This window comes from Pyrus communis, chromosome 14 (genome assembly GCF_041283825.1).
Source record: "Pyrus communis isolate YQ-2024b chromosome 14, ASM4128382v1, whole genome shotgun sequence".
NCBI lineage: Eukaryota > Viridiplantae > Streptophyta > Magnoliopsida > Rosales > Rosaceae > Pyrus > Pyrus communis.
This window is the reverse complement of record NC_142578.1, coordinates 4854489-4877015: the sequence shown is the minus strand read 5'-3', so window position 1 is coordinate 4877015 and position 22527 is coordinate 4854489. Positions and strand designations below refer to the sequence as shown.

General features: G+C 37.0%; 3 protein-coding genes and 1 pseudogene across 3 annotated transcripts; 3 read left to right on the top strand and 1 right to left on the bottom strand.

Annotated features, from left to right (window-relative positions):
• Nucleotides 1-934: 934 nt before the first annotated feature.
• LOC137712788 (manganese-dependent ADP-ribose/CDP-alcohol diphosphatase-like protein) lies at nt 935-3690 on the top strand. Its single transcript, XM_068451950.2, is given in 3 exon segments — nt 935-1073; nt 2479-3457; nt 3459-3690. Coding segments are annotated over 2 exon segments (1056 nt in total). The 5' UTR covers nt 935-1073; nt 2479-2497; the 3' UTR covers nt 3555-3690.
• A 381-nt stretch (nt 3691-4071) lies between these two features.
• On the bottom strand, nt 4072-5700 carry LOC137713879 (high-affinity nitrate transporter 3.2). The gene is made up of 2 exons (XM_068453229.2): nt 5468-5700; nt 4072-4751 (listed from the first exon to the last, which is right to left on the bottom strand). Exons 1-2 carry the CDS (start codon nt 5598-5600, stop codon nt 4273-4275), a joined length of 612 nt encoding a protein of 203 aa, XP_068309330.2. The 5' UTR covers nt 5601-5700; the 3' UTR covers nt 4072-4272.
• A 5110-nt stretch (nt 5701-10810) lies between these two features.
• LOC148691111 (uncharacterized) lies at nt 10811-14837 on the top strand. Its single transcript, XM_088684744.1, has 9 exons — nt 10811-11453; nt 11602-12230; nt 12488-12702; nt 12870-12950; nt 13187-13273; nt 13365-13497; nt 13605-13676; nt 13767-13910; nt 14402-14837. Exons 1-9 carry the CDS (start codon nt 10996-10998, stop codon nt 14515-14517), a joined length of 1935 nt encoding a protein of 644 aa, XP_088540870.1. The 5' UTR covers nt 10811-10995; the 3' UTR covers nt 14518-14837.
• Nucleotides 14838-17566: 2729 nt separating this feature from the next.
• LOC148691110 (isocitrate dehydrogenase [NAD] regulatory subunit 1, mitochondrial pseudogene) lies at nt 17567-18084 on the top strand (annotated as a pseudogene).
• Nucleotides 18085-22527: the final 4443 nt, after the last annotated feature.

Genomic DNA, 22527 nt, shown 5'->3' with positions numbered 1-22527 from the left:
TGACTTAAATGTATTTATCTACGTTAATCATTTCACTTGATCACTCTTGCGCGTGGAACTTGTCACTTTTTTTTACCAATCGCATTGGTAGTGTCCCACATGTTTTTATTTTATTTTTGTGTGTAGCTATCAATTTAACAAAAAATTGTGTGCAAGATTAACATTACACTTTTCTATCAATTAAATTTTGAATTAGCTTTCGTGCCTGCCATAATTTTCTTTTGTTTTATTCATCACGATATGTACCTCTAAAAGTTCAGTAATTTTGTGTGAAGAAAGTGAAGTAAGATAGACATCGTGGTTTGTATATTGTTGTTCAAAATAATCATTGAAACAGTAAAATAAAATAAGGGACATGGTTTCCTATCCACAAAAACACTATTGAAGACAGCAATTGACGTTGTCTGTTTAGAATGTCACAGTAACGTACCGAATGCAACTCCGTCGTCCTCCAACGACAAGAGCAATGTGGGGCCCACATAAACCACGTGATTTTCCCTACGTCGGTGGTGGTGTGGTGAGATGGAAAAATGGCAAATCTGGTAATTCCACCAGCAATCAAAAAGACTATTTTCACCCGCAAGCCGTTTGTTTGGAGAGATTTTTTTAATGTGATCGGCACACGAAGTAGTAGATCATATGTTATTATATAAAATAATGTGATATATATGTTAAAAAGTTAATAATTTAAAAAATAAAATTTTCCACCATTTACATAAAAATATGTAATATACCACTCGTAATCTCGTCGTAATAAAATATTTCTCGTATGTTTGCCGTGTTGTGCTGTCTTGGTTCCTTCATGCCCAATACAAAACTTGTATTCTTTCGAGGGGTTTATACATAATTTCAGTATTTATTTATTTTTTTTTAAATTAAAAGGAAAAAAAAAAAAAAAAAAGACTTTTGGTTGAAGATTGAGTGTGAAGAGAAGAAAGTGGGTGCACATTTGCGTAACCCAACAAAAGCCAAATCCGAATCCGATTCCAACTTCCTCGTCTTTGCATATAAGACGGCGTCGTACTGGGTTATCTTCCTCGTCTGTCCTTTCGGTCTCCAGAATCTCCCGCCTGGTACGTTAATCTTCCCCGTTTTCTTCTTTTCTTGTGAAATTTTTGTTGTAATTTAGAAAACCCGTTGTTCAAATCTCTTTAACAATCTAATGTACCATTTAATTTTGAGGATTAGGCGATTAAAATTTAAAATTCATTTAAAAGTCGACCCAATTACGATTAGTTTAATTCGGAATTATGGGTTTTTTAATTATTTTTTTGGGTTGCAGCTGCTGGCAATGTGTAACGTTAATTGTTTTTTGTTCTTCTGATTTGTTATGTAATTTTGGGTCTGAATTATGATTGGTTTGTTTCTGAAGCTGTGAAATTTGTCATTGGTTCAGTCAAATTCTGGAATTTTAATAACCCAGAAACTGAATTTTGCATTCAAAGACAGATTCTGAGGTTAAATGCAGTGTGGGTTTAGGTCATATGCTTGAAAGATTTTTCAAAGATACAAAATATAGGATTTGTACCCTTTTGGTTGATTAGTGTTACCAATTACAAATTCAGTATCAAACTTTGGTGACTAATTACTTGCAACCTATGTTGCACGGATATGGATACGGATAACCAGTAGGTGGGATCGGCTATATGAATCCTAAAACGTCATTGCACTCGGTTCTATGTTATGTCCTCCGTTAGATCCAAGTACTCTAAGTCTTTTCTTAGAGTCTCTTCCAAAGTTTTCCTAGGTCTTCCTCTACCCCTTCGGCCCTAGACCTCTGTTCTGTAGTTGCATCTTCTAATCGGAACGTCAGTTGGCCTTCTTTGCACATGTCCAAACCACCGTAACTGATTTTCTCTCATCTTTCTTTCAATTTCGGCTACTCCTACTTTACCTCAGATATCCTCATTCCTAATCTTATCCTTTTTCATGTGCCCACACATCCAACGAAGCATCCTCATCTCCGCTACACCCATTTTATGTACGTGTTGATGCTTCAGGGTAGGGGTAGTACGCCGATACGGCAAATTTCTAACATAACAAAATAGAGCAGGATATGGGAAGGTATTGTCGGGATCTAGGTATCCGAGACTCACCCTTGTCTAAATTTGAAGTTTTGGTGCAACATAGCTTGCAACTTACAAGTTTAGACAAGATGGAACTCTTAGCTTTTCAGTTACATCCTCATTCTGATTGAGTGAATCTGCGTGCAAATAAACTGATCTGGAAATTGTTTCCAGATATATGAAAAAAATTTCGGATTATGTAGATGATGGAGAGGTCATGTTTTGGACTCGCAACTTGCATAGATGTTTCACGTATACGTTACTTCTGCCAACAATTTATGGTTATCATAGTTGATTATGGATTTAGTCAGTGTGGCAGAGGATAACAGCTAATCTACTTTAGATTTTTATTGCACATCCAATGTGTTTGTAATGCATCGAGCTTCAATAATTTGTTCATTCTGTCTAATAGGATTGTGATACGAGCTTACATGATGGGCAGCACAAATGGCTTAACAAGTGTGCGGGGAAATCAACCTCTATTTTCGTTTGGGGTAATTTCTGACGTTCAGTATGCTGATATTCCTGATGGCCGCTCTTTCCTTGGTGTTCCACGATACTATCGTCATAGCATTGCTGTATTGCAAAGGGCTGTCCAAAGATGGAATGATCAGAAGAAGCATAAATTTGTGATCAATTTTGGGGACATTGTTGATGGTTTTTGCCCAAAAGACCAATCCTTGAATGCTGTAAGAAGAGTTGTTGACGGATTTGAGGATTTTAATGGCCCCGTCTATCATATGATTGGTAATCATTGCCTGTACAATCTTCCCCGCAACAAATTACTTCCGATATTGAACATTCCAAGTGTCGATGGTCGTGCCTACTACGACTTTTCACCAGCCCCAGAATTCAGATTTGTTGTTTTGGATGGCTATGATATCAGTGCTATTGGCTGGCCTCAAGATCATCCATGTACAATTGAGGCTTTGAAATTCCTTCAAGAGAAAAATCCAAATTCAGATAAGAACAGTCCGTCTGGCCTGGAGGGCCTCAAGAGAAGGTTCCTTATGTTCAACGGAGCTGTTGGAAAGGAACAATTAGAATGGTTAGACGGCATCCTTCAGGAAGCAACAAGTTTGCAACAGAAAGTAGTGATTTGTTGCCATCTGCCTTTAGATCCCGGGGCATCAAGCAAAGAAGCACTTTTGTGGAACTACGATGAAGTCATGAGTGTGATACACCGGTACAACTGCGTGAAGGTTTGCCTAGCTGGTCACGACCACAAAGGTGGCCACGCAGTTGATTCCCATGGAATACACCATAGAGTTCTTGAAGCTGCCCTCGAGTGCCCTCCCGGAACAGATGCTTATGGGTACATAGATGTTTATGATGATAAGCTTTCACTCAATGGTACTGACCGAATGGCGAGCACAGACATGCTATTCAATCCTCAAGCACACTTACAAGAAAAACGGCATCAAGAAGTTCGTAACTAATTCTTTTGAACTTTGTGTACGTTATTTGGAAATGTATGATTATCGATAATAGTTACACCAGAAGCTCAAAAGGGCTTGTTAATTATTTCCCTCTGCATTGATTTGGGAGAGTAGGCAAGCTTCTCATGTTCTGTAATCTGTACTCCCATGGGAACGCAATATACAAATTCACTGTTTGACTGTCATTACATGTGTTGTTGCTTTGCATTTTTGTTCTGCAAAAACTTGGTCTGTTCCCCGAGCACCAGCTACACTGTTGCTGTAACTTTGATACGAGCTATGTTGTGGGAGACGTAAATCGAACATAGGACCTCATTCTCATCACTCGCGTCCCTGGGTGTAAGGGGAAATGCTCTTAAAGACAAATTTCTACCAGCTGACCTTTGACTAAATAGTTTCATACTAATTTCCACTATGTTCGTACATTCCAAGTAGACAGGGAAAATGCAGGTTGAGAGGCACATCCAATCTTGCACACTTCGCAAACCAGTGGCGAACTAAACTGATTACAATTTTGATGGTTCATAATTTTTTAACCGTTGATGCATGAGAATCTCATTATGAGATTAACACATGTCGAAGATCAATAATAGGTTCATGATATCAATCAATTCTTGTGAAAAAAAAGGACTTGTTACATGCACGAAAAAGATAGAAAACACAAACTACCAGCGTTGAAAGAGTAATTTAGTAATATCTTGTACATGTAAAGAAAACTTTAAGGGTTTGTTACTCTTATGACGACATGACCAGTGGATATTTTACTTTTATGACGACTTTGTCCTTCTCTTCTCTGCAATAAAGAAACCAGCCAGGGACAAAACCGAGAAAACACTGAAGACAACCGATGCAATGTCAAGCGACACGTGGCGGCCGCTGATTCCCTCCACCACAAACAAGTTGGCGGTCTTTTTGGCGTTCGTAGTCTGACCATACGCCACCTCCTGACCCGCGGCGTTGAAAGCGTAGGCGCGTACGAAGTACGTGGCGCCCGGCACGTCGCGCTCGATGGTCCACTCGACGGTGTCGTTGGACTTGCTGGTGTACGACCTTTCGACGATCTTGAACAGGCATGTCTTGTCCTTGGCGAGGTTGTCGACGGTCTTCCTCCACCCGCGGTCGACTTGGCTCACCGGCGCGTAGCATAACTTGACCTTGATGGTCTTGAAGGTTGAGTCGGTGCCGGCTTCGTAGCTCTGGTTTAACCCCCATGAAACGGTGAGCTTGTCTATCCCTGCTTTCATAACTGCAAAACAATCATGGATTAAGATTAATATTGGATTTATTTTGCTAATTAAAATTAAAATATAAAGAAAAACCGGTTGGGAAGTTAGGTTTTTGGGGAGGAACGTAGGAGACTTTTTGTGTATTTGGCTATTTGTTTATCTTCGCAAGCTTTGGGAAGTGTAAAATTTGCAAATTTAAAATTTGCGGAATTAGGAGTATGGATTAAAAAGGTGGAGATTTTCAGTAGTGATTTTCACGCTATCGTTTTCTTTTCAACCGTGGATGAAAAAGTGCAAAAATCATTTTAGTATTCATGAATTGCAATGAGAATATAAAGAAACCCTAATGAAAAAGAGAAAAAAAAAAGTGTTTTGGACCAGAAATTTAATATAAAAAACCCAGTTGCAAAATAAGGAGGTTGGACTAGAAAGTTGGGGGACTTTTAGTATGGATAATAATTTTCACACTCGGTGTTTTTATCTTCTGCACTCCTCTTATTTCGTGTTTTGATTCTCTTTTGATTGAATAAATCGAAGAGGAGAGGAGAGGGATGGAGTGCAGAAGATAGAAAGAGTGCGGAAATCATATTCCTGTCGAATTTTGTTTACCTTTCCTAATTTGGAAACTGTAAAATTCATGACTTGCAATGAAAATATATAGAAACCCAATTGAAGAAACAAGATATGGGACTGGAAACTTGGTAAATTTTCAAGAAAAAATATCTATACTATTTACCCTGGTTTTCTGTGTGTGAAGCAGTAACAAAGAGACTATCCTTGAGAGAAGAAAAGAGGACAATCCCATAGGAAGTTTGGGATAAGCAGGAGAGCAGAAGAAGTGAAGACAACAGAATCCCATGAGATGCCATCTGATAAGTTTTACTTGCAGATCACCCAAAGATTGAAATTTTAGAGAGAGAGAGAGAGAGAACACTTTAGAATCTGATTCTGGAGGTGATGATATGAACTGGCACTAGGGTTCCCTTTATATACAAGTCCCAAAATTCAAAACTAAAAAAGAATAATATTTAAAAAGTGAGAAATTGGTTTTTGCAGAAGAGGTCGAAAGACTAAAAAGACCCAAAGTATATGCTGGAATATGTGAGGTTAGGGATCCAAAACATGCGGATAATTTAGTAAAAAAATTGTTTAAATATGTGATGGGAATGTTAAACGAATGAGGATCTCTCTGGGTTCATTTTGTGAGGATTTCGAGAATTCTCTAATTCTGTTCATTCATCATACATTGTGTGGTCAGAAATTATTTTAAAATTTTATTTAAAATTGAATACAAATGGTACCTGATAAAAACTAATTATATAATTTATAATGAACGAATACGATTAAATAATTCTCTAATAACCTCAAAGAGAATCCGAAGAGGGTTCTCTCTGTTAAAATGGCCTTAAAGTGCACTGAAAGGGTGGGGTTGTGAGTTTTTTTGTATAATTTTTGGGTATTAGAGTATTGAGATGACAAGGTTTCTGGGCTGGATGTGTGTTGGGATTTTGTTTATAGATTGACTTTGAGTAGGTTTAATTTTTTTTTTTTTTTAATTTGTTCCAAGTTGTGGTGGGAGGTGATAAGAGAAGATTTGCAATGGTGGCCCAATGTCTTCTTCCTCTTTGTCCTTTATGTCTTGTAAAGGGCAAACAAAACAAATCACCAAGTGACCGCTCAAAAACACTTTTCGGGTGGGAAAATAAATTGCAATTTCATAGTCTCTCCTCTGCGAGAGTTTCTTTCTCTCAGTGTGAGAGTGCTTTTGTGAGACCTTCTTCCGAATTTTTCGGTGGTACCAATCCTAGCTTCAGCTGGGGTCAGGTGCTCCGTTCTCTTCTCCCTTTTCTTCTTATTTTCTCTTTACATCTACTATTGGTTCTCCTTAATTTTCAATTCGGCCTATCCAATTCCTTCAACTCTGTGGGTTTTCTTCTTCTTGGTTCTTCCTTGCTTCATTTTTAAGCCATGTCCTCTGTCGAGTTCGTGTGTAAAGTTCTGACGCTTACACTGGGTCGGGTGTTTTCCACACCACAACGTTCTCCTTTGTGTCTACCACTTGCGACATTGTTGCTCGGGACTTGTTCTGAGCTTCCACCTAGTGATTGGACTCTTTCGTTTGCATGCTGATTACCCCTAACTTATGGCTGTGCGCAGGAGAAGTCAGTGAAGCAGATGATCGATGGTGGTTGGAGAATCGGCTGGTTGGCAATTCCTTGGACCGTCGGTGGAGAAGGCAGTGGGTGCTTCTCGGATGTTCCTTGGTTTTGGGCTTTTGGGCTTATTATCTGTTTCTGTTGTTTTTTCTTTCTGTTTAGGCCCTTTTTGGTTGTTTATAGGTGTTGTTGGGCCTTTGTCTGTTTGTAAGTTTGTGTTTTAGTTGAAATAAAATCTTCCCCTTGACCAAAAAAAAAAAAAAAAAACGAATCACCAAGTGGGTGGCAAGAGTTTAGATTAAGAAATGATAAACACACATTTTTCTGGTTAATTTTATTGGTTAAATAATTAAAAATAAAAAGAATTATTTGAGATTAAAATAGGTGTGTGAAAATTAACTCTCTTTGCAATTATAGGAAATAGGTTAAAGTTTGCCTTTTTTTTGGAGAAACTAAATCGCTTGTTTTTTGATAACTACATGTGCTTATGAGCAACGTCTTTTATCATACGATGTCTTACTCTTACTTGTAAAGAAGATTTTTTGACGACTCGAATCATAATTTTTCGATCACAAAAGAACAACTTTTCTGTTGTACTTATAAAAAAAAGTTGTGCACCAAAATAAAAATGTGTGCACAAACCATTTCCGTTGATAAAAATTTGTTGTGGTTCCAATAAAAATCAAGAATAGTTTGTGAGTAAAAATTGATTCTTACATAAGCACTTCCAAACCAACGTGGTGATCTGATAAACTCCATACTATATAATATTAATTTCAATACTTTTAGAGTCATGATATCTAAATTGAATGTTATAGTGTGCATAGCTGTTCAGTGGCAGAAAGCCTCCAATTTTAATATTCAAAGAAACTCTTTTGCTCTCAATTTGTGCAGCCAAGTGAGACAATCAAAAGATGTTTATGCACACAATTATTGAAAGTAGTCAACTATGTACTTTTCTCAAATCAAAGTCAACGAAATTGCTTCATGATTTCGCAAATTAGTTTAAGAGATTATATCCATGATCAAACTTTAATACAGCTTATGCAAGCATAAGATGAGATTAACATATTTTTCTCTTTAATTAGATTCTAGGATCAATGAGAAGGATTAGAATAATGAAGATATTTTGGAATAAATGTAATCAATTTGGGTCATTTGTAGGTGAATTTAGAGAATGACCCTTTTGATCAACTTGGGTCATTTGTGGGTGAATTTTTAGAGATGACCCTTTTTGAGTTGACGGTTGATATATGTCTTGTTAGCGTTCAAACTCAAGATTTCTGAGGGTGTTGATCACTTATGATTAATTGTTTTCTTTATTTATAGAAATAATGAAATAAATACTGTGAAATGCTACGTTCAGACAGATAGACTATTTAATTTATAACAGAGACGTGAAAGTTGAGAACAAATATGTCATCTTAATTAAATACAATAACAAAAACAAAAACAAAAATATGTATATATTAATCATATTTCATATAAGAATTGCCACAAAAGTGGAGCAGATGTTTCTTGAAGCCAGCCCCAATCAAGTAGGTGTTAAATATTAACAGAGTTTATGGTGGGCTAAAATATTTAAAGCCCCATATGATCATTGTTAATGGATATCAATTAGGCCCCATAAAGTATACTAATTGCTTGAACATGGATCAACATCTCCCAGACCCTTTATGCAAAGGGATCCTTATTTATTTATTTATTTTAATGAAGATTAGTTGTGGAGCTCACTCCATATCAAATTTCAACAATCCGAACGTCTATTTTATAAGTCTCAATTCATAGATCATCCTTGCAAAAATTCAATTCAATCCGAAACTGTTTGCCTATTTAATTATCAAGATAAAATTTCATTGTTTCTTATATAACAAAGTATTCGTTAATTTCTTTGAACCCAATTAGATGTCTTAAACATTTCCGATTTGGCTAATATTTTGCAAGAACGGTTCGAGTCGTTAAAGTTCGATGCAGTGTGGACCCCTCAACTAATCCTCATTTTATAAAAAAAAAAATAAGAATCCCTTCCCTTAAAGATTTCCCAACATCTCCTTCACTTAAGTAGTGCAAGTTTGAACATGTTTTGATGGTTTTGTCACAAGCTCAGGATATTTTTCTAGTTTTGCAAGAGGCCTTAAACATGGTTTTTTTGTTTTGGGGCATCAAGGCTGGGTCTTGATCGTGTTTAACGGTAAAAGCACAACTTCCTCAAGAGCAAGTTTTCTCAATGTATCAACTAAGTCAACAATAAGTTTTCATAACTATTGTTCATGCATATCTTCCGAGAAGCCAATATAGAAGCTAATGTTGTGGACTATGTCATCCTAATGGTTCTCAAAGTTTTCAGTGACATTGATGGCTCGTCTACTAATTCATAATCAGAACGAAAGCAGTTACATTGAGGAGGAGTTAGAATAAGGTAGAATCATAATTGCTTCATGTTGAAGCTTCTCCAACAGCAATTGGGAAGGAGAGATGGGTTTGTTGGAGGCTATAGGACTGTTCGTTGGAGTTGGACAGGTAAAACTGCAACGAGTGTTTTGGAATTAGCAAAAACCATGGGCTAATATTGGTACAAAATTGGATTCCTGATGGGCTTGATTTCGAGGAATCCAAATATTACCTCAATATCAAGAATCCAATTTCGGAAGTTTAAAGAGTCTGATTCCCCATTTTAAGTGGATCCCGTATATATTTTTCTTCCCCAAGTTTTGATAAACACTTGAATTACTAAAAATAAGTGCAATTCTCTGTCCTCTCATTTCATTCCCCATACGTAAACACGACATAAAAAATACATATGTTATTAAGTGTATGTAAAATCACCAAAGGATATTCGTTTCAGCTTGTTCACAAAAACAAAGTTTGAACATGTTTGTCAAAGGCATAGTTTGAACATGTTTGTAAAAAACACAAAAAAGGTGTGCAGCATTAATTTTTTTTGCTAATTACATTTTGGACACCAGTGGTTTGGGTCATATAGCAATTTGGTCCACATATTTAGAATTTGACAAAAACAACTCTTCGGTTGCGTTTGGTATGCTCGGGAATGAGAAAGGTTTTCTCATATTTGGCAAGTCCAAGCTTGAAAATAATTTCCTGGCCCATGAGAAATTAGGGGGAAAGTGAATTCCTCCACCCGTTGGTATTGATATAATTTTATGATAAATATATCCTCGTTGACAATTAGAAGTGCACATTATATCCCAAAAAGGTGATATTCCATGCCTACATACATTGCTAATGTAACCAAACATAACAAAAGAATTTGCATTTCCCTTCTCCTAAAAAAATACATGGAAAATTATTTATTTTCACATATCAAACGCAACCTTAAAGTTATAAATTGGTAGCATCGCAGTTTCATCAATCTATTGTTCATGGAAGCCAAATATTACTTGAAAGTTATAATAGGTTCTTTTGATGCCTCAATTTCTGAGTGCAGAAACAAACGTTTTAATAATTTGAAGTACAAAATTCTTGCAGGATTGATGAACAATTTGTTTTTTTTTTTTTTTTGGTTTTATTTAAGACATCGGCCCTAGTTGGAATTCAATGGTGGTTGAAAAGCTAGGTGACTAGCGAGTCTTTGCAGAGTTAATTTTTGGGCGGGTCTCGCTAGCAACTCCCTTTTAAATAATTTGAAGTGAAGTAAGATCCTCTCTTCTCCTCTTCCCTTCTCTCTCACTTTTTTCTTTATTTTTTTTCTCTTTATAAAGAAGTCAACACAAGATATTGACGTAACTTAATCGTGACTGTTCAAATAGGAGGTGACTAAAGAAAAAGAAAATTTGAAAATAAGAGAATTCTACTCCTTTGAAGTATTTTGAGCATGATTAATGAAATAGTAAGAAATTAAACTACCAATAAAAAAAGTATTTGTATGAGACAAATAGGCAAATAGTTTTGCCAGCAGAGTTTGGCATACATATTATACACGCCCCACAACTACAAAGCAAGAGACAGTGACCGGAAAATGCCGGCCAAAACGTTCAAACTTTCCTTGGTACTCTCTCCATGTCCAATCCAACGAAAACACTCCATATTTATATACAAATCTCCAACTCCAACACAAGAGAGACGACTCTGAGCTGAGAAATTAACAGCCATGGAAAGGAGAAGATTCGGCAGAGAAACCGGAAACGGGGGGCCGCTTTTAGCCATGCAGCACGATATTAAGCAGCAACAGCCAGTTGTTACTGCAGAGGTCCGCCGTAATAAACCCCAACAAGTGGCGGACCTCACGGACTTCATGAACGACATGTTCTTCGGCACCGTGAAGGTCGAGAACAAGTCGTATAACCTGACTGGAGACGACGTGGACGACGACGATGATGACAGCCCCAGATCCACCACACCCACTACGCCTACTAGCAAAATGACTCAGGAGTGGTTACAAGAGGCCAGGCGTATTGTTGCCTCGTCGCCGACTCGGAGTGACTCGCCCTCTCGACTCGCTGCTGGCTCACCACGGTTCGCAGCAGGTCCACAGGGTCATGTTAACCCAAGATTGTCGCTCTCTTCCGCCCTAGATCGACGGGACCCAATGTCTAGGTCCGCCAGAAGGTAGTGTATATGACGTCTTACATCGAAGTTCAAATTTATCTTTTTATAGATTATAATAATTTAGAATATTGTATTTGTCAAAAAGAATGAATACGATCATATGATCGAAAGTGAAAATTCAAACTATACCTTGTTTTGGGGTAAACAGGTACCGCGCAACGGAGACTTTTAGTGGCGAGATTCTATCCAAGTCAGCCAAGCACTCCCGAAACAAGTCTGACGTGCCGCTCCCTGACTCGCCCACATCACCAGCGTCGCCAGCGGAAATTTCACCGGCTTCTGCGGTGCATAAATGGTTTTCCAACATCCTCAAGCCCAACTCCAATCCCTCGCGGGCCCAACAACCCAATCTCCTTCAGGCCCAACAACCCAATCCTGAGCCTGCAGCCCAAACTATCGCCCCCCGTCAACCGGTGAGCCGCAGGTCGCGGTTCCAAAACGATCCCTCCTCTCCTCGACCGCATGGGATCCCGATCCCTTCTCGACGGACATTCCAAAGCCCGACACCGTTGCCTGACGCCCATGTGCTCTCTCCGCCTAAAAATCTTGTCCCGTCGGCCCGTCGTAGGTCCATATCGTCGTCTACTTGTTCCATTGAGAAGAGTGTCTCACGGCCCAATGTAATTGGATGGCCTAATGATGCAGCCCAAAATGAAGCCCAAGCCCAAGACTTTGACCTTAATAGGTTTCTCAAAGTGCAAAGGACCAAGGTTGAGAAAGTCTTGGATGGCCAAGTTAATTCCAAGGCTAAAATCGTACTTTCCGACACCTCAAATAGTAAGCTATTTCGAGTTTCAATAAATCATGCTAAAGAGATCGCATTTCTAAATCGCAGTGGGAGTGATACAATAGTAACCATACTTGCGACATAAATTACCATTTCAATTAACTAATATGGTTTACAATTCCTTGCGATAAAATGAAAAATGCTTTATGAACTGCTCATATTATATATTTGTTTACAAATTAATATCGCAAATATTTAATTAGAAGTCTAATGAGATGTCACCATATTGATAAAATTGGAAATGTAGGTACAAGTACAATGGTAGCAGCAATATGTTATGCATGGTTGCTTGAGAACAGGGTGAAGAAGGAAAGTAAGAGCAAAGGGAATGGGGAGGAGGAGGAGTATGTGGTGGTTCCAGTGATGAATGTGAAGAGAGGGAGGATGTGGAAACAAAGAGAGGCTGCTTGGCTATTTCACCATGTTGGCCTTGATGCCACCTCATTGCTCTTTGCCGATGAGGTACTTCAATTCCTTTATATATATAATTTGTGTGTGTGTGTGTATCTTCTTTTGCAATGCACTCTCTCTCTCTCTCTCTCTCTCTATATATATATATATATATATATATGCACACAACAAATATTTTTCATGATTTGGGGATTTTTGTTGATCCAATTTGGTTTCAGGTGGACTTGGAGAGTCTAATGATGGCCGGGAAATTAAACATTCTTGTGGTCGGACAAGATGTTCTGACGAACAATGGCGAGGTAATTGGAACGTACATGTTAGGTAGATTATGCGGTTACAAATTTTGAGTAAAAAATAGAATCCGGCGATACAAGACTTCCAATAAGCCGTATATAAACTACGGTTTAGTGTTCTTTAATATTATATTGTATGTTTAGTGTACGCTCAGCTCTATTTTCTAGCAAAACTTCAAAACTTCACTTAGACACAAGACGTGAACTAATACAGGTGTGTATTGTGCATCTTTCTTTATTAGGTTGGATCTCAATGCACCATTCTGACAGATAATTACTGCGAAGATGCCTACGATCTACTTGAAAACCCTTTGCTGAAGAAACTTTTGGTAAATCACAAAACTTTTAGTCGTCAAAAAACGCTTTTAATTCTTTTGTTTGAACCTGGATTAGGATTTTCAGTGACTTCCACTGTTGCAGCTTGCAGGTATTTTGTTAGACACTCAAAATTTGAAGCCGTCCCTTCAACTGTCCATGACAAGAGACGCCGAGGCAGTTCAGTTGCTACTGGTTGGCTTAGCCTCCAATTACCGGAATTCACTTTTTGATCAATGTAAGTACGCCTTTTTTTTTCGCTCTCTAGATCATCGACGAGAATGTGTTTCTTGTACATGTGTAGTAAATGTAATACTCCAATTTTCTTTTGGTTATTCCTATCAGTGACACAGGACCAAAGAGATGATTCCTTTCTTGAAGCTTTGCGGCAAAATTATGGGAAGCCTCCTAATGAAAGTAAACTTACTATTTTTGTGACTATACCTATGGTTGCACATTAGGGTTAAGACCCTTGACAGCCCTTAGCTCTACTTGTGACGATTTCAGGTGGGGGTGAGAGCAGAGAACGTGTGGAGCAGAAGGTTTCCGAGCGAAAATCAACCTCTATTTCCCGCAACCAACCCACCATCCAAAACTCAGACAAGAGTCCTAACGATGCAAGAAATGCCAAGGGGGTTTCCCCAAAATTAGGTTCGATTGCAGTTAAAACCGCTTTTCTAGCTATCAAAAACACCTCTAACTATCAAAAGTACTTTCCAAAAAGCAATTGGTTTCATAATAAAAGATTTGATAAAAGTTTTGAGCACTTGGTTTTATAATTAAAGTTTTGAACAAGAGTCCTAACGATGCAAGAAATGCCAAGGGGGTTTCACCAAAATTAGGTTCGATTGCAGTTAAAACCGCTTTTCTAGCTATCAAAAACACCTCTAACTATCAAAAGTACTTTCCAAAAAGCAATTGATTTCATAATAAAAGATTTGATAAAAGTTTTGAGCGCTTGGTTTTATAATTAAAGTTTTGATGTGTCATTCCCAGCATAAACGTTGATAAGTAGAAGTGCTTCCAACGTAATCACAGTTCCAAACGGACCTGTGTATAATCTATTGATAATTTTACAATACCTTCGAAAGTATTATTACATTTCCTTTATCCCTAAATCTTTGACATCTTTTCTGTTGTAGCTAAACCAAGCTCTTCGCCTGTCAAATCCCCTTCACCTGCAAAAGCCGCACCTGATGCCTCCCGAAAAAAGAATAAGTTCTTCCTGGCACAGTGGTTTGGTTTTGGACCAAAGTGAGGACCAATATCTGTTAAACTGTAAATTGATATAGAAGAGAGATTCTCAATTTGATCTCCTTACAAGAAACAAAAGGGAAATCATTTCCTACATATCTGCTAGTTTCGTCAAACGGACGTGATTTTTGTTCAACGAAATTGTTTGCTGTTCGTTTTTGGAAGAGGAAGAACTGAAACTACTACACATAAATTTAGTAATGGATTAGTACTTTTGTCTCAGACAGTAACGGTTGAAGTTGGTAAAAGTTTTGTATCTGCTATGGTAACAACTTTCTCATGCAGTAGTTTTTTGGACTCTCACTATTGTTCTTGTACACGATAATGCCGACATGCATTATGAATAAGATAGTGTTTTTCATACACTCGTTTTTCGTTTGCACTTTTCTTTTGTCCAAATAAATATTTTTATTTATTCAATCTAAATGCTAAAAGAACTTAAGGGAATACATGAAAAGAAAATAAGTGTGAGGAAACCATTAATGGTTTGTTTGGTACTCTACTTAAATCCAATTTTTTAAACTCAAAAACACTTTTCAAATTTTAGGCATTAAAAACTTGGTTGGTATGACTATTTTTTAAAATTGAACTCAAGACTAACTTAAAAATATAGCTTATTCTCTAAAACACCAGAGGTGAGTTTTTAAAATTTTTAAACTTAAAAGAGTTTTTAAACTAAAAATCACTTATTTCTTTTCCCTCTCTCCTCCTCTCTCACTCCAAATCTCTCTCTTCGTCTTCTATTTTTTTCATCTTCTTTCTCTCTCCTCTGATCCCCTATCTTTTCTCTCTCCTCCTTCTCTTTATATCCTCTCATCCTTTCTCTTCTTTCTCTCTCATCTGATCTCTTATTATTGCTCTCTCCTCCGATGTTCCCTTACTTTCTTTCATCATCTCTTCTCTTTCTACCTTCACTGCGACCCTTCTCTTTGGATCTCTTTGTCTAGTTTAAGTTTTAAGGTTTAAAAATTGTTAATCTCATATCAAGCAAGTTTTTTAGTCTTAAGTAAAATTGTTTTCAAGAGACGTTCTTAAGCATTGTTTTGAGAAATGATGAATTTTTTTAATAGGATACCAAATAAGCCCTAAGATTTGTGACTATCTTGTTTCTTCGAACTAGGGGTGGGTTCAGTTTCAATCAGTTTGGTTTTTTGCCAAAACCGAAACCAAACCGAAAATTTCGATTCGGTTCGGTTTGGTTCAATTTTTTTTCGGTTTGGTTTAATTTTGGTTCGGTTTTTTTCGGCTCAGTTTCAGTTTGGTTCGGTTTTTTTATAAGATTTTTTTTTTATTTGAAAATTGGTCTATGCTCTACAACTTTGCTTACAGTTTTTCCATTTCAAAGAAAGTAAAGAAAGAAAGAAAAAAAAAGAGAAAGAGAAAGAAGATGCAAGAAGAAACAGAGAGAGAGAAGATGTAGGGAGGGTTGGGTGGGGAGAAAAAAACAGGAAGAAAGTAGAGGGATGGAAGGGGAGAAAAAAATTGGAACAAAGAAGAGGGTTGGGTGGGAAGAAGAAAAAGGACTTGGATTATGGGTTAATGGTTGGCCTAAAACAAAAGCTTAAAACTTGGGTTTAAACTTAAATTGGGTTTGTAATATAAACACTCAAATATTAAATAAATAAATAAACTTAATTAAATTTAACTCGGTTCGGTTCAGTTTGATTTGGTTTTTGAATCATCGAAACCGAACGAATAACTTTCATTTCGGTTCAATTTTTTTTTTGTTCATGTTTTTTCTATTTAGGTTCGGTTTTTTTCGGTTTTCGATTTTTCCAACCTATCCCTATTTGAACTAGTGAAAAGACAAGCCGTATTTGCCATAATTTTGGTTTGTTGAATATGCTCCTTGATTTGGTAGATGCCATTTGAGAGGTGAATATGTTCCTTCATATGCTTTGAAAAGCAGTGAAATGATAAGATTGATAAGTTCTTTGGTAAAAAAAGCAAAAAATTGATCATTTCTATTTCTCCTTTGTTTTAGCAATGAGAAGGGGTCAATACTATTAAAAAATTTCGATAACGTAGTTTGATCAGGTCAAATTTTTTATTAGGTGAGACTAAGGAGAGTATGAATAAAATTAAGGAGTAATTAATTTTCTATATTTTTTCTAACTTGTTTAGACTAAACATCTGTTTCTTTATAAAATTTGCTTAAGATGCTTTGATCAATTGTCAATTCAGTATTTTTCTATGTACTTAATATACATCCACTTAAGTTAGCTAACAACTAATTTTCTACAATCTAAAAATTTTAAATTTGTAGCTTTATTAAAAATATAAATTTAATTAATTCCTCATTCTCATTAAAAATATTTAGTACTACTGTCTAGTAGTATTCCTCCTGACTTTTAAGTGAGAAGTCTTAGGTTTGATTCTCCTCAAGGTGAAGTTGGACCATATTATTATGGCAGTTTGGGATTGAGGTGATTAAAAAAAAAGCTGATATGAAAAAAAGCTAGGAAGATTTTTGGTGTTTGGTAAACTTTGAAAAACAGCTTTATTTCAAAGTTGGGGATGAAAAAAAGCCCAAAACCTGAAGCTAACCAGAAGCTGCAAATAGCAGCTTCCAAAAGCAGCTTATTTTCAAAAACACGGGTGAACAGTGTGCGTTTAATGAAATTTTCAATAACCCAAAATTGCCCTCCTTTCCCTCAAGCCTTCAGCTCTCGCCTTCAGCGCTCTCGCCTTCAACACTCTCGCCTTCAACACTCTCGCATACCCGAATCAGGAACACCACTCTCTCGTTCTCTTGTTCTCTCATTCTCCAGATTTCTCCAGTTCTCTCGTTCTCCAGGTTTCTCCAGGTTCCTTTGGTAAGCTTCTCTTGTAAAAATTTGTTATTTATTTGTTTGGATTTTTCAATTTGGGGATGGGAGATTGAGAGGGAAAGAGGGGTGGGAAGAGCAAAGGGATGAGGGTATGGGTGTCGGGAAAAACAATTGGGGATGGAGGGTGGGGAAAAAATTAATTGGGGAAGGTGATATGGTTTGTGGAAAAAACGAGTCAATCCGGAAAAAATTCTCTTGGAAAAAATTCATGTCCACAGCGACATGAAGCGAGTCCCGCCGAAGGTGATCGAGTCGATTCAGAAAAACAAGGTGTGCTTGAAGGGCGGGCTGAAGACTCCGGTGGGCGGCGGCGTGAGCTCGCTCAACGTGCAGCTGAGAAAAGAGCTCGACCTGTACGCTTCGCTAGTAAACTGCTTCAACCTACCCAGCCTCCCCACCCGCCACGAGAACGTGGACATTGTCGAGAGAACACCGAGGGCGAATACGCCGGGCTCGAGCACGAGGTCATCCCTGGCGTCATTGAGAGCCTCAAGGTAATCAAAAACCCAAAATTCAATCTTTAGCTCTGCAGTTTTGTGAAAATTGGGAATTGATTGTGAATGTGTTAGGTGATCACCAAGTTCTGCTCGGAGCGAATTGCCAAGTACGTTTTCGAGTATGCCTATTTGAACAACAGGAAGAAGGTGACTGCTGTGCACAAAGCCAACATTATGAAGCTGGCTAATGGGTTGTTCTTGGAGTCCTGCAGAGAGGTTGCTACAAAGTACCCCAAGTATTAATTACAATGAAATTATTGTGGACAATTGCTGTATGCAACTTGTTTCGTAGCTCGAGCAATTTGATGTGATGGTAATGCGACTTCAGCTCAGAATTCTGTTTTATGAATATGGTTTTTATATGTGGAGTGTGGATGTGTTCGTGGCATGATTAAAGTTTTATTTTTTGCTTCTTCTTTGACTAAGTGTGGATAATTTGGTTTAATTTTGGACTTGGTCTGACATCAGTTACTAGGATTTTGTTTGGCAGATGTGTTTGCCTAGTGATTAGGAGTTTGTTTGCAACAAATTTTGTCCTTCTCTCTTGTATTTAAGAGCTTGGAATAACTAATAAGACGTTAGTTAATGCATTGGAATAGACTTGCTGCCTAGATGGGGCGGCTGCCAAGTAATTTAATTTTCATCTCACCCTGTTCTATTTACCTTTTAGGCTTTAGCAAAGACATCTTGAACTTGGGTTGATTCGATTTTAAGCAAAGTTCAGGTTTCTTGGAATGATGATCTGGGACTAGGAATTATTGGAAATACTTGGTTGACTAGATTGTGATGAATTTGCAATTACTGGTATTCGCCTTTAAATATACTTTGGCCGTTGAAATGATGCCAATGTGAAAAGTTTCGAGCTTTGGAGTTTCTGTGATTTGAATTGTGAATTTGTGAGATGTATCTATGATTTGAATTGTGAAAACCATTTCTAATGTTTAGTCAAGAAGTGGTTATATTCATATCTTCTTATATGCTTCAGATTGGGTTTGACCGGTAATACAAAGGCTGGATATAAGATGAAATATTAGGTGCTTGTGACATGTCAGAATCGTCTGTTAAGAATCTTGCAAAGGCTCATACGCCAACTGATGATGCAAATTAGACATTCTCTTTTACTATTAATTTTGGTTTGAAGAAATTATGTATTTTAAGTGGAGAATTACTTCATAGCTTGGGCTTGTCAACCTTATTGGTGCCTAAAAAATCAAGACTGGCCAGCATTGAGCTACACTTTGGTATTATGCTATTGTGATGACCTATGAAGAAGTAAAAGAGTAAATGGAAAAGAGTTTGAGAGTTGAAAACCTGTGAGTCACATCAAAACATTGACTGAGTTTTTCGAGTCTGATGTCTATGTGGAGTTGATGTGGTAGGTCGAGAAGTAAGCATAGAATGATAGTAATCTGGGACTCGGTATTGAATCTAGGACTTCGTATTTGCCCTTGTAAATTGAATCTAGGACTTGGTATTTGCCCTTGTAATCTGGGTTCCAAATGGGAAGTATCATTTCCACAAAATGGTAAGACTGTTCATGTGGCACTTCCCAGACCCCACACTGGCAAAAGGCTCTGTTTATTAGATCATCTTGCATTTGAGAAAACGTATTGATCTGGGCCCAACCCTCAGCTTCGGATGCTTTATGCTTGCTCTTCATTTTAGCCAAAAGACCTATCTATGTTGTTGAGCTAAAAATGAGTTGTCTATTGAAATTTAAAGTAGATGTTTGCAATAAGTTGAAGGATCACATGAGATAGAGGCATTAAGAAATAGAATAGCAACAAGTTTGATGAATGCATCTAATTAGACTACTTTCAAGTACATTAACAATATTCTACTAATGAATCATAGCTATTCAGTTTAAAATATTTCAATTGAAGTAGTTTGTCATACTAATTAATATTTAAGATAAAGTTTAAAAATATTTTTCTTCTAAAAATAAAATATATTTAGTAATTCACTTTTATTTGTTAAGAAAATAAAATTAATACCCTTTTTGGTCATTTCACACAGTCACAACTATTTTACATAAAAATTTACCAAACACTATCATACTACTTTTTTTTTCCAAAAGAACTTTTACAAAAAAGTTTACCAAACACTTTGCTGCTTTATTTCACAGCCGCTTATTCTCACAGCACAGCCGCTTATTCTCACAGCAGTTTTTTTTCAAAGCACAGCAATACCAAACCAGCCCTTAGCCCACTCTCTCACCCCCATAGTGTAGATACTATTTTTCTTTTAACACACGATATTATCTACACTAAATAGACGGGGGAGTTAACTAAGCCTCATAATAAGTTTAGTGTAGATACTATTGGATGTTAAAAATAAAAAATAAAAAAAAGAGTAAACTTTTATTTATGTTATTATATTTAATTAGTCACTTTCTTCATTAAAAAAGTCATTAATACTTTTAAAGAAAACTTCATTAATTTTTTAAAATTTTATGCATAGTTATATAAAAAATGTATTTAAAACTCATGGTACATTTGAAAATAAAAGTACCGACTTTTAGTACGTTTAAATTCTAAATGTACCAAGAAACAAAATGCACCAGAAAGCCAAATGTGCCATAAAATCAAATGTACCCATAGTATGGATTATCAGATGTACCAATATAGTCAAACGTATCTATAATAAAATTGTAGAAAAAAATGTATGATCAAATTCATAAGAAGAACAAATGTTTAATCAATGAAATTGAAAAATAAGGTGCCTATATCAAAACATCCCTAAAGGGGTTCTTTAGATATAGACCATTACAACTCTTATTTCCTAAATAAAAACCTACCTAGTTACAAACATCAAAATAAAACCCAAATTTGAAAATGACTGCCAAGTAGAGAAGTAATTAACCTATTATTACAAAATATTTACAACTTGTACCACAATAATCAAAATAAATCAAAAAATGTAATTACTCACCTTAATTACAATGAACAAATAGTTATTGCACATATTATTACCCCTAACACACACACACACACACACACACATACATATATATATATATATATATATATATATATATATATAGTACTACTATATGTTCAAACATATTAACTAATTAATCTACCTATATGTAAATTTATGATGAGCAATAACGTATATTTTGTAGGTAAATTAATATTGAAACAAATAACATTCTTTTATTTTGTAGGTAATATATTTTCCATGTATTATTACATATATTTGGCACATTTTATTATTATAAGATATATGTACAAATAATAGGTAAACTAATTTTGAATCAAAATAAAATTGCTTTATTTGTAAGTAAATTAATTTTGAATCAAATAACATTTTTTCATTATGTAGGTATTTTATTTTGTATGTATCATCATATATATTGGATGTTAAATTTCAGGTAGACGGGATGAGGGTCTACTCTAACAACACCGATATTGTCCCCACTTTACCACCTGCTCAATCCGTCATGTGTGGGGCTTTAATCCAAAAGGCCTTGGTGTTAGTTAGAGTGGGCTAATTCTATTTAAACTGATTTTCTTCTCTTCCTCTGTCCGATGTGGGACAATGAATTCTAACACTCCCCCTGCACGTGAGACCCCATTTTATGGTTCACACATGAAGTTCCACACATCAGCAGCCACGTGGAGCCAAGTTGGGACTCACCCGTTCATGCGGGGCTAATTGGAGGGGGGGACCCATCCATTCATGCGGCATCTCTAGGCCTACGTGGAGCCAAGTCGGGGCTCACCCATTCGTGCGAGGCCAAAGGGGACCCACCCGTTCACGTGACAATACAAGCCCGTCCCCTGGCTCTGATACCATGTTAAATTTCAGGTAGACCTGCCATGTGACACACCCCGACCGAGATCAGGGCGTGCTGGCCGTCACACGAAGGTGACGTAACCATGTGCGCGTGCGGAAGCTAATGAGAAGGTAATATAAAAGTACGAATAATTAAAAACCTAATAACATACAAAGTACTAGTGTATGTGAGACACAATTCAGAGCAAGTCTACAACAGTCCAAAAGGAAAAGATACGACATAAGTACACCCGAAGGTGACCCTACAATGGTGAATGTCTGTCAGAAATTGCCGGGACGCCCTCTGGGATAAACCACCGAACCTTCTAGACCACTAGAACCTGGAGGGGCGCAAAACAAAAGCGTGAGTGGGCAAAAACAAAGTTCTTTGAAAACTCTTTAGCAAAATACATTCTAACCCCTCGCCGTAAAACCTGTATACTTCCCAGAAAATGAACATATATACGTATGTATAGATATGTCAATCATGCTCCACATATGCCATTCATGCTCACAATATGCCATTCATGCTTGAGAATATGCCACAACAGAATCTCATAATCAAATATAAATGCTCAAGCGTAATTCACATCGAATATATATAATATGGCAGCCGGGAGTCACCTAACGTGACCTGTACGGCTGAATCTAGAGCTCCACTCTCAACTCAATAACTGAATCTGCACACGAGTCGGAACCACCTAACGTGGTCTGTACGACAAGCTGGGTGTATTATATATATGTATGCTCTAGTGCTACGATCACGTGAAGCTGTGCGATAATCGCGGGTCACCTACAAGTCGGAACCACCTAATGTGGTCTGTACGACAGGCTTGCACCTATCTTGGATCCAAGGCGAGCATGCGGTGCTGGTGAACATACACGTGAAGGCTGTGCCCTGGCCCTGGG

Bases quoted from the DNA above. Each gene is read 5' to 3' on its own strand.
- LOC137713879 (XM_068453229.2), bottom strand. From the start codon at position 5,600: ATGGCATCTCATGGGATTCTGTTGTCTTCACTTCTTCTGCTCTCCTGC. The intron at 4,752-5,467 runs GTAAATAGTATA...ATTGTTTTGCAG, and splicing joins TTCACACACAGAAAACCAGG to TTATGAAAGCAGGGATAGAC.
- LOC148691111 (XM_088684744.1), top strand. From the start codon at position 10,996: ATGGAAAGGAGAAGATTCGGCAGAGAAACCGGAAACGGGGGGCCGCTT. The intron at 12,703-12,869 runs GTACTTCAATTC...ATTTGGTTTCAG, and splicing joins CATTGCTCTTTGCCGATGAG to GTGGACTTGGAGAGTCTAAT. The intron at 12,951-13,186 runs GTAATTGGAACG...TTTCTTTATTAG, and splicing joins TTCTGACGAACAATGGCGAG to GTTGGATCTCAATGCACCAT.